Genomic DNA, 11,786 nt, shown 5'->3' with positions numbered 1-11,786 from the left:
GGAGCAGAAGAAGTGTGTGTTAAGCAGTGGCGACCCGTCATTCAGGGCAGGTGGGGCTCTGAGACCAACATTTTTAGCAACAAATGTATAAATATTTTTTTGGGGGGGCTTGCCTGTTTTGCATGTTATTTTGGCATTAATACGTGTCACATGTCAGTTTGAAACAATGTAAAAATATATATATTGAGTTAATAAAGCTGCATACAAACATGGGCTGTGGTTCAAACTCAAAGTAGACAGCCCTCGGCTCTTGGGGGAATCCCCGCTGCTTTGTTTGTCTTTGGTCCAAATGATTAGCCAAGCAAGGGACGTTTGCTACGCTAGCCCCTCAGCCCTCGTTTTTTAATGGAGTTTGCAACGCTAGCCCCTCAGCCCTCGTTTTTTAATGGAGTTTGCAACGCTAGCCCCTCAGCCCTCGTTTTTTAATGGAGTTTGCGAGTGTACAATTATGTTCACTTCGGAGCCTGAAAAGCCCCATAATTCAATTTGTAAACTGAACCTAAACTTAAGCCTGAACTTAACCTCAACGTCAATATGGAGTCAACATACAAGTGTAAGTAAAAACTAATGTAATTAAGTTAGAAATTGTGCTACTAATGCACAAACACAAGTTTTTGTTTGGTTAGCTTTTGGAAATTGTAGAAATAAAACATTTTCCTCCTTCAGAAGTAGCTAAGCAGGCTAATGTTAGTTAGCAAATTAATTTGCAAGCTATCATACAGTAGGTGTATATTAATAATTATGTAGTTAATATAAGTAGACATGCAATCATATAAAGCACCCACAAGCTACCGGTGGCTGAAAACACAATCATTGCGGGATGAACAGCTGAAGAATTTCCGGGCAGAGGCGGTCCATTTAAAAATCATTCCTTCCTCCCTCGCCCTTTGCCCTGCAAGTGTATACTCGTCAGACGTCATGATACCTCATCAGAACTGCCCACGTAATTTGAGGGCTGGGGGATAGGGTATGTCTTTTAAGTGTTTGGAATGCAGCCATGGTCTCGTTTTTTTGAGTAAGGCAACTCCAAAATGCAGGTGTTTCAGCCTAGCTAAGTGCTTTCTGTGGTGGTGGGGCTAGACAGCAGAAAATAGGAGCATTAATGCCGTGATTGACTCAGTGTTCTGTCACTCATGGGGTCCCTACACAATAGCCAAGCTTAAGTCCTTAGAAAGGGTAGACATCCAACATTTCAGCCAATGGTTAGTCGGTACAGTATCTTTGATTGGACTGATCATGTCAACATCTTACTTTCACAATCTTAATTGTGAAATAATGAAGAGAAATATAGATACAACATATCGGTGCTCATTGGACATAAACATTACACAACAATTTGGAGATAGCAAATTCAACAATGAGTGGTTTGTAAGGAATTGGTGACAGTGACTAACTGCAAGCATTGCAGCTGGGAAGTCGGGAATAAACAGCTCAAACTGGGAAAATATATTTTGAACGGTCATTCAACTCAGAATTGTAAATCTGTCATCTTTCTCTTTGATGACAAAATTTGTCCACAAGGACTGCCGCGCCACTTTCCTGTTCAAGCATATCACAACAAGTGAGTCCAAAAATGTCTTATGCTGCTTCATAAATTATGTACTGTAGGATGCCAGAGAGATATCTATCTTGTAGCTAAGAAAGTAATACTAAGTGTATGTTGTGTAGTAAGCTGTTAGTAGCCCATGTGCCTCACCCTAATAATTTGGTCTATTTTCACCAACGTGGTATTGTAAACACATTGTTCCTGGCCGGTGTGTGCTTCTTTACTAAATTGTTTTGAACAGCTCTGACAGTGCTACTGATAGTAGTGATGGCGCTTGTTTTTTTTAAAGGCACTAAATTAGGCTGAATTAACTGTTTCACTGCCCTACAAGGCTCTGCTGAAAGCCAGGTGTAACAGTGGTAAGGTGTTGGGACTCTGCTGTTGGGACAGCTTTATGTAGGCTCTAACAGTTTGTGGGCACCGTTTGTCACCGTTATAGGGCAGTTCATGTATTGTTTAGTGTTGTTGTGTAGTTGCTTTACTGGAATGCACCCACTTTAAGAAATAATCATTTTTGCTTCACTAAGATTTACATGCTAAAATCTCCACTGGTGTTAAGACTCAAAAAGATATAATCGGAATGTTTCCTGCATGGATTTTCGTAGCAGGGAGCCTATCAAGGGGGTTATTTATTGGGTGGAGCAAGAAATAAAGGCAGAAGATATAACGGAAGACATCAATGGAGTTGTTGGTGCACGCCGATTGACCTCTATGGTGGACGGAGAAAAGAAGTTCACTTCATCCCTGCTACTGTTCTTTGATGAAGAGTCTCTCCCTTCTCATATAAAGTTAGGATTCATGAGATACCCTGTAAGAGCTTTTGTGCACAAGCCTCTTCAGTGTCATGAATGTAAAAGATCTGTCAAGTGTGTGCAGAAGGGAAGAATATCGTATACTAGATGAAGGGAAAGGCTGCAAATGTGGAGGGGAACATGTGCCTGAATTCTTGGAGAATGAGGTGGCAAGGGTAAGGGGTGTCCAGTCTCCTATCTGGAGGTGTTGAGAAAATTGGAAGGAACGAGTGGCGGGGAATAAGCAATGGTAGTAGAGCCACCAAGACCAGTGAAGGCTTCTCATCAACCAAGGGATAGTAAAATGCTACATGTTAAAAAGGTGAACTTAGTATTATTTATTGCAATGATCATAAACTGTACAGCACAAGCGAAGAAGAAGTCTAACAAAATTGGAGTCATTGGAGTCAGGGTGGTGAGGTCTGCCCAACGCATCACCGGGGTCAAACTACCTGCCCTCCAGGCCACCTACAGCACCCGATGTCACAGGAAGACCAAAACAATCATCAAGGACAACAACCACCCGTCTCAAGGCCATCAGACTGTTAAATAGCCATCACTAGCACATTAGAGGCTGCTGCCCTATATACATAGACTTGAAATCACTGGCCACTTTAATAATTGGAATATTAGCCACTTTAATATTGTTTGACGTTTTGCATTACTCATCTTGTGTGTGTGCGTGTATACTGTATTCTATCCTATTCTACTGTATCTTAGTCTATGCCGCTCTGACATTGCTCGTCCAAATATTTCTATATTCTTAATTCCATTCCTTCCATTCCTTACTTTAGATTGTGGGTATTGTTAGATATTACTTGTTAGATTTGACTGCACTGTTGGAGCTAGAAACACAAGCATTTCGCTACATCTGCAATAACATCTGCTAAATGTGTATGTGACAAATTTAATTTGACCTATTTGATTTCGAGGTAATTTTACGAGTCAACTAGTGTTATAACTGGAAGTCTACAGGAACAATTAGCATGCTAGCTGTTCCTGTTCATCCAACTCTGGGGAAGTAAATAAATAGCCTCATTGCCAAAATCTCAAACTATCCTTTTAGTTTGGAAGAAATTTGTCATTGGGGCTAATTACAAGGGGAGCCTTTTTTTGTTGTTGTGGTTATTCTGTCAAATTCGTAGGTGGGACATTTTTAAATGGTCATTTTCCGGATGGAAAAACAGTTTGTCAACTTAAACGACCAAAACCAGATAGAAAGAATTCAGAAACAATATTGAACTTAATATATTTTGAATAATACCATCTTTGAGAAGGAACAATCCAATGAAAGCTCCACGGTCAGGGCGAATCAGAAATACAAAAAACAGGCATTCAGGGCACATGCTTCTTGATTGTGTTATGCTTGAGCAGAGGAACACAGCATTAGCCATGGCAGAATGCATAGAATTGCAGGATATTATCTTTAAAACTGCAACATTTTCTCTGCTCAATGAGAAAATGTGTAGAATTGCAGAAAATTTGCTTCATAAAAGCAACATTTTCTACTTTACCCTTCTAGCTATATGGCTGTTCAAGTGTATACTTCCTGTTCCAATGAACTGTGGGGAGGTCAAAATATACAGTATGATGGGGATCCCTGGGTTGCCGGTTTGCCTGAGTGGGGGTCCTTGGGCACAAAGTTTGAAAACCCCTGTATAAAATGGTATAGGCTACTTTCAGTCATTAATTTCTTAGTCTCTCTTTCACTCCTCTCTCAAGAGGACCTGAGCCCTAGAAGCATGCCTCAGGACTACCTGGCCTGATGACTCCTGGCTGTCCACCTGGTCGTGCTGCTGCTCCAGTTTCAACTGTTCTGCTTGTGGCATAGCACTTTGTGACATCAGCTGACGTAAAAAGTGCTTTAGAAATATATTTTATTGATAAATGTTTCAGCGTTATCAATATCAATGAATATTTGATTAACATATTACTGTAAATAGTTTTGGATGCGATATTGAATTTGGGTTCAGATTTTGTGACTTAGTAAGTATTCTTACTCTTGAACTCACCAAAATAAATCCTCTGGCATCAACCTCATGATCAACTCTAAACTTAGATTATCTACTTACCTGGGTGAGTTTTAGTTGGAGTAATGTATGTGTGTGTGGAAGCTACATTGAAATGTTATTAACTTTTTGTATTACCAGTCACATTGCGACTAATGGAGAATGAGCAAATGATTACGTTAATATTCTCTTCTCCTGAGCAATGTAGCTTTCATCGGTTGCAATTTATGATCCCCTTTTCCTTATCAATGATTTCAATTTGCTGTCAAAATCACCTCCATTAAGGACATTTACTGGAAGACCCTGATCAGACACAAGACAATGACACAGTGGATGGGAAATCTATTAAGACTTAATTTCTTAATGTTTTTTTACAATACAATTTGAACATGGATCAGTCACATTTTGCCTGATTTAAGTTACATAAATCAATCAATGATTCAAATGGAAAACAGATTGTATTTTTGCCTTTGGGTTGTCCCCAAACTTTCTGGTTACACAGCTAGAATGAGATTAAGAAGGATTAGACAGTGAAGTCATCAAATTGAAGATTATCCAGGAAGTATATCGGCATTGGAAGCCAAATTGAACTCCCAATGAATGGAGCTGACCGAAACAATGGAAACAGTTGGCTCCGATACTTACGGGGCTCGTTCATGACATCTCCGTCTAATCCCTCTCTCTCATTTTTTATTTTTGAACCTTTATTTAACTAGTCAAGTCAGTTAAGTTAATATTCTCCTCACATAAATCAAGTGATATCAGAAGAGATTTAGGGGAAGAGCTTTCACTGATTCAGATGAACACCCACTTTCACAGTAATTGTCCTCTGTTACAAAATGTTGATTTATCACCATCTCTAATGTTCTTGGTATACCGTTTCCTTTTGTGAGTTGAAGGAGATGCATGAAATGTTTGCCTGTTTACATTGAATAATAATTTACCCTCCAATATCCCTGTGTTTTGACTTTGTTGGTATACCCCAGGTTTTGTGGAGGGAAGACTGTTGGAAAAGCATTCCAGATGAAGCCGGTTGAGAGAATCCCAAGTGTGCAACCCTGTCAAGGCAAAGGAAGGCTACTTTTGAAGAATCTAAAATATATTTAATGTAAAACTTTTTTGGTTACATGATTCAATGTGTGTTATTTCATAGTTTTGATATCTTCACTGTTATTCTACAATGTTGAAAAATAGTACAAATAAATACCCTTGAGTCCAACCTTTTGAATGGTACTGTAGATTTGAGCAATAAGGCCTGAGGTGTAGTATATGGCCAATATACCACGGCTAAGGGCTGTTCTTATGTGCGACAGTGCCTGAACACAGCCCTTAGCCGTGGTATATTGGCCATAAATCACAAACTCCCGAGGTGCCTTACTGCTATTATAAACTAATTACCAACATAGTTATAGCAGTAAAAATAAATGTTGTCATACGGTCTGATATACCATGGCTGTCAGCCAATCAGCTTTCAGGGCTCGAACCACCCAGTTTATCATTGATTTTTGACTACTGTAAATATGAGCACCCCACTGCTTTTTTTGTATGTGTAGACTAGCATCTTCTTTGGACGCCAGGTCCTGGTAAATTCTTAATGGACAACTGGAAAGAGTTGAACATTTTCTTTCTCTTCTGTTCATGCTGCTGGGTTGGACAGTGAGGTAGTGTCATACTACAATAACTCAGGTCTGTGTGTAGAGTGCCTTCAGAAAGCATTCATACACCTCGACTTACTCCACTTTGTTACAGCCTGAATTCAAAATGGATGACGAAATAATTCTCACCCATCTACACATTTAATAATTTTTTTGCCAATGTATTGAAAATGCAATATAGAAATCTAATTTAGATAAGTATTCAAACCCCCGAGTCACATGTTAGAATCACCTTTGTCAGTGACTACAGCTGTGAACCTTTCTGGGTCTAACAGCACACCTGGACTGTACAAAACTTGCACATTAAATTCTTCAAGCTCTGTCAAGTTGCTTGTTGACCATTACTAGACAGCCATTTAAGTCTTGCCTTACTTTCGAGTTGATTTAAGCCAAAACTAAGCAACTGCAGTGTATTGCGTTTTAGGTTATTAAAATATGAAGACTGGTACTCGTGTTGTTTGCCCCAAACAAACCATGTATCCAAGACCTTCAAATGTTTTAATTTTTCTTGGTGTAGTATCATTTGTGGATTCAAATAAAGTATTTAGTGTGTAAGGACATGTTTCATAATATTGAACAAAAGACCAAGTCTTGTCTTTATGCTGCTTAGATTAATTCAGACCAACCACCACAGTTCTTAGTGAAAATCAGACCAACCACCTCAGTTCAGAAAATCAACATTGTTTTGAAGAAATACTTTAGTACACAAAATGCAAAGTATTATGTCAGTGTTATTTGAAGAATAGTTTATTTTTGGGGTTAATGTTTAATTTCTCCATGCTTCCTCCTGACCGTGCATTGCTGCAGCACAAGAGGGGCCTCATTATGATTTTATTACACAAGTTATGCCTCATGAAATACACAATCAATGGGATTTACACATTTTGAATTTACATAGATTTTACACTCAATTGAGACTTCAGAGGAGAGAAGACGGGAAAGAAATACAAATCCACCCAATGAAGAGGAAGATATCCAAGTAGTCTCTCTGGTCTTTGTTCCTCAGAGAAGATCTCCTGCAAGACAAAAACGGTCAGCCCCAGTGTTCTACTTCCCAGTGTTCTACTTCCCAGTCGTGTGTGTGTGTGTGTGTGTTTATTACCGTATGCATGCGTCCCTAACATTTAGCCACAGGTGTACGCCACTTCCAGGTACTTGTAGGTTCCAACACATGGATCTCCATACAGAGAGTTGGACGCCGGGACGTCACACTTGATCTTACCATTACACCTGTGTCAACGACAGGAACAGGTTAACACTACAGTCATGTTTCTACAGTCCAGGTTAACACTAGTCATGTTTCTACAGTACAGGTTAACACTAGTCATGTTTCTACAGTACAGGTTAACACTACAGTCATGTTTCTACAGTACAGGTTAACACTACAGTCATGCATTTGTAATAGTACATACTGCAGGTACAATACCTCTCTGCCACCTTACTGGTGGTTATGGATTGGCTGAGGCAGTTGGTGTTGGCTAGTTGGTTAGCGGGCCGTTTAAAAGAACACACTAGCTGGTCACGGCGGCCATAGTTGGCACTGTAGATCTGGATCGTTCCTTCATCTGAAGGAGATAAGGAGGAGAGGTAAGACTGGATGTCTGGTGTGTTCTAGTGATGGTAATATAAACTATATATAATACTGCTCTACTATGCTATTATATAATATACACTGCTCAAAAAAATAAAGGGAACACTAAAATAACACATCCTAGATCTGAATGAATGAAATATTCTTATTAAATACCTTTTTCTTTACATAGTTGAATGTGCTAACAACAAAATCACAAAAATCATGAATGGAAATCACATTTATCAACCCATGGAGGTCTGGATTTGGAATCACACTCAAAAGTGGAAAACCACACTACAGGCTGATCCAACTTTGATGTAATGTCCTTAAAACAAGTCAAAATGAGGCTCAGTAGTGTGTGTGGCCTCCACGTGCCTGTTTGACCTCCCTACAACGCCTGGGCATGCTCCTGATGAGGTGGCGGATGGTCTCCTGAGGGATCTCCTCCCAGACCTGGACTAAAGCATCCGCCAACTCCTGGACAGTCTGTGGTGCATCAATGCCTTCCTCTTGCAGGCACTGCTGACACATCCCATCCACATGAGGTCTAGCATTGTCTTGCATTAGGAGGAACCCAACCACACCAGCATATGGTCTCACAAGGGGTCTGAGGATCTCATCTCGGTACCTAATGGCAGTCAGGCTACCTCTGGCAAGCACATGGAGGGCTGTGCAGCCCCCCAAAGAAATGCCACCCCACACCATGACTGACCCACCGCCAAACCGGTCATGCTGGAGGATGTTGCAGGCAGCAGAACGTTCTCCACAGCGTCTCCAGATTCTGTCACGTGCTCAGTGTGAACCTGCTGTCATCTGTGAAGAGCACAGGGCGCCAGTGGCGAATTTGCCAATCTTGGTGTTCTCTGGCAAATGCCAAACGTCCTGCACGGTGTTGGGCTGTAAGCACAGACCCCACCTGTGGACGTCGGGCCCTCATACCACCCTCATGGAGTCTGTTTCTGACCATTTGAGCAGACACATGCACATTTGTGGCCTGCTGGAGGTCATTTTGCAGGGCTCTGGCAATGCTCCTCCTGCTCCTCCATGCACAAAGGCGGAGGTAGCGGTCCTGCTGCTGGGTTGTTGCCCTCCTACGGCCTCCTCCATGTCTCCTGGTGTACTGGCCTGTCTCCTGGTAGCGCCTCCATGCTCTGGACACTACGCTGACAGACACAGCAAACCTTCTTGCCACAGCTCGCATTGATGTCCCATCCTGGATGAGCTGCACTACCTGAGCCACTTGTGTGGGTTGTAGACTCAGTCTCATGCTACCACTAGAGTGAAAGCACCGCCAGCATTCAAAAGTGATCAAAACATCAGCCAGGAAGCATAGGAACTGAGAAGTTGTCTGTGGTCACCACCTGCAGAACCACTCCTTTATTGGGGGTGTCTTGCTAATTGGCAATAATTTCCACCTGTTGTCTATTCCAACAGCATGTGACATTTGTCAATCAGTGTTGCTTCCTAAGTGGACAGTTTGATTTCACAGAAGTGTGATTGACTTGGAGTTACATTGTGATGTTTAAGTGATCCCTTTATTTTTTTGAGCAGTGTATATATAATCATTATATGAGAGGAGAATATATTGTATGAGGAGTGTTGACACGCTTACCACATTCTAGAACATTAGAGCCTTACCACATTCTAGTAGAGCATCAGAGCCTTACCACATTCTAGTTGAACATCAGAGCCTTACCACATTCTAGTTGAACATCAGAGCCTTACCACATTCTAGTTGAACATCAGAGCCTTACCACATTCTAGTTGAACATCAGAGCCTTACCACATTCTAGTTGAGCATCAGAGCCTTACCACATTCTAGTAGAACATCAGAGCCTTACCACATTCTAGTTGAACATCAGAGCCTTACCACATTCTAGTTGAGCATCAGAGCCTTACCACATTCTAGTTGAACATCAGAGCCTTACCACATTCTAGTTGAACATCAGAGCCTTACCACATTCTAGTTGAACATCAGAGCCTTACCACATTCTAGTTGAACATCAGAGCCTTACCACATTCTAGTTGAACATCAGAGCCTTACCACATTCTAGTTGAACATCAGAGCCTTACCACATTCTAGTTGAACATCAGAGCCTTACCACATTCTAGTTGAACATCAGAGCCTTCACACGTGATGCTGCGTGCTGCCAAGACAAACAAACAGGAATTACACACCACACTGGCCACTGCTGGGCAGACATAAATAAAACACATACATTTTCATAGCAGACATTAGCCTGGTGTAGTATTTTGTATTATTATACATAGAAACAGACTGACTTGCTGGGCTGCAGGTGTAGGTGGTATCCAGGTATTTGTAGATTCCAACACAGGGGTCAGAAGTACGGAAGACTTCAGTGTTCACTTCACACACCTGTTTCCCATTGCACCTGGGGGATATCAGGAGGTAAGATGAGTTATGGCTGGGATTTAATCAAACGCGGTGTCAACAAGCATGCAGCGCTTGACATTTAAAGCACACATTTGCAGTGTTTACTGTGAACATCAGGAAAATTGGCTTTAAAAAGGCACATTGATACTGCAATGTGCTTTTCAACAACGTGCCCCTGAATCCCAGCCGGTCTTTATCAAATAAACACTGACTGAGTACCTCTGTGAGAGGACCTCCAGGGTGCCTGTCTTTATCAAATAAACACTGACTGAGTACCTCTGTGAGAGGACCTCCAGGGTGCCCGTCTGTGAACACTGTGTGTTGGTCAGCTGGTTGGCAAGTCGTCCTTCTCTGCAGGTGGTTCCGTCAGTCCTTCCATACAGAGCTCTCTCAATGAAGATCACTCCAGAATCTAGCAGTGCAAGAAAACTCAACATGTAAAGAAACAGACAGCACTATGGAGAGACCATCAGGATAGAATGTGTGTGTTCTTACCACAGATCAGGAACTGGACGTTTTCTCCATTGTCACAGGTGACCACTCTCGTCGCTGAGTGAGAAACATAATTACCATAACGTTATAGATGTGGATGCGCGCACACACACAACCACCCACACACACAAACATAGACAACCACCCACACACACACACATAGACAACCACCCACACACACAACCACCCACACACACAAACATAGACAACCACCCACACACACAACCACCCACACACACAACCACCCACACAAACAACCACCCACACACACAAACATAGACAACCACCCCACACACAACCACCCACACACACAAACATAGACAACCACCCACACACACAACCACCCACACACACAAACATAGACAACCACCCACACACACACACATAGACAACCACCCACACACACAACCACCCACACACACAAACTGGTTGGGTTTAACTAAGAACTGTGTACCTGCAGCTGGTAGTGTACAGCTAACTGCAGCCAGCACTGAAACACATCACACAGCTAGTTCAGCTTTTCTAACCTTGGTCAGTCTCATCGCAATTCTTTACAGAAGAGTAGTGTACAGCATATACAGTAAGTATATAAATGATGTACAGTATATAGTATGGTACTGCGTATAGACAGACATCACCTAGTCCTCAGATAGGGCTACCTAGACCCCCCTTTTATGCTGCTGCTTCTCTCTGTTTATAATCTATGCATAGTCACTTTAACTCTACTTACATGTACATATTACCTCAATTACCTCGACTCTGTACCTTTACCCCCTGTATATAGCCTCGCTTGTTATTTTACTGCTGCTGTTTAATTATTTGTTACTTTTATTTTCTATTTTCTATTTTTTACTTAACACTTCTTCTTAAAACATCTTAAAGCATTGTTGGTTAAGGGCTTGTAAGTAAGTATTTCATTGTAAGGTCTACTACACCTGTTGTATTTGGCCCATGTGACGAATAAAATGTGATTTGATTTGATTTGACACAGGATGCTGTATACTAGACCTGGGTCATACTGTTTATATTGGACTTCAAGTACTTTCAATACAAACTGATACATTTAGAAACTTCTGGAAAATACTGGAATGTATATTTTAAACGCCCTCAAATACATATTTTGTTACAAGTCAGTCAGTATACTCACAGGTGAACGCAGTCAGTCTGACAAGGAGCATGATGCTGGGTACAGGTGTGGTAGTAGCTGGTTCAGTTGTAGTAGTAACAAGTAAGATGTTACAGATGGTCACTTGGACAAATACACTTGATATTTATGTGGTATTTTTACTTCCTTAAGAAGCCCCCTCATTACCTTATTTAACTAA

The 11,786-nt window shown here is 41.3% G+C and overlaps 1 protein-coding gene across 2 annotated transcripts; it reads right to left on the bottom strand.

Annotated features, from left to right (window-relative positions):
- Positions 1-6,592: 6,592 nt before the first annotated feature.
- LOC110514612 (L-rhamnose-binding lectin CSL2) lies at positions 6,593-11,786 on the bottom strand. 2 transcript variants are annotated; one of them, XM_036940783.1, is made up of 9 exons: positions 11,609-11,786; positions 10,916-10,951; positions 10,465-10,518; positions 10,246-10,381; positions 9,858-9,967; positions 9,677-9,721; positions 7,428-7,566; positions 7,104-7,231; positions 6,593-7,017 (listed from the first exon to the last, which is right to left on the bottom strand). In XM_036940783.1, exons 1-8 carry the CDS (start codon positions 11,637-11,639, stop codon positions 7,126-7,128), a joined length of 657 nt encoding a protein of 218 aa, XP_036796678.1. In that variant the 5' UTR covers positions 11,640-11,786; the 3' UTR covers positions 6,593-7,017; positions 7,104-7,125. The 2 variants fall into 2 exon arrangements, with proteins under 2 accessions (XP_036796678.1, XP_036796685.1); XM_036940790.1 differs by lacking the exon at positions 10,916-10,951.

Source organism: Oncorhynchus mykiss, chromosome 2 (genome assembly GCF_013265735.2).
Source record: "Oncorhynchus mykiss isolate Arlee chromosome 2, USDA_OmykA_1.1, whole genome shotgun sequence".
NCBI classification, from domain to species: Eukaryota; Metazoa; Chordata; class Actinopteri; order Salmoniformes; family Salmonidae; genus Oncorhynchus; species Oncorhynchus mykiss.
Note: the sequence above shows the minus strand (reverse complement) of the source record. Positions and strands in the feature narration are given on the sequence as shown.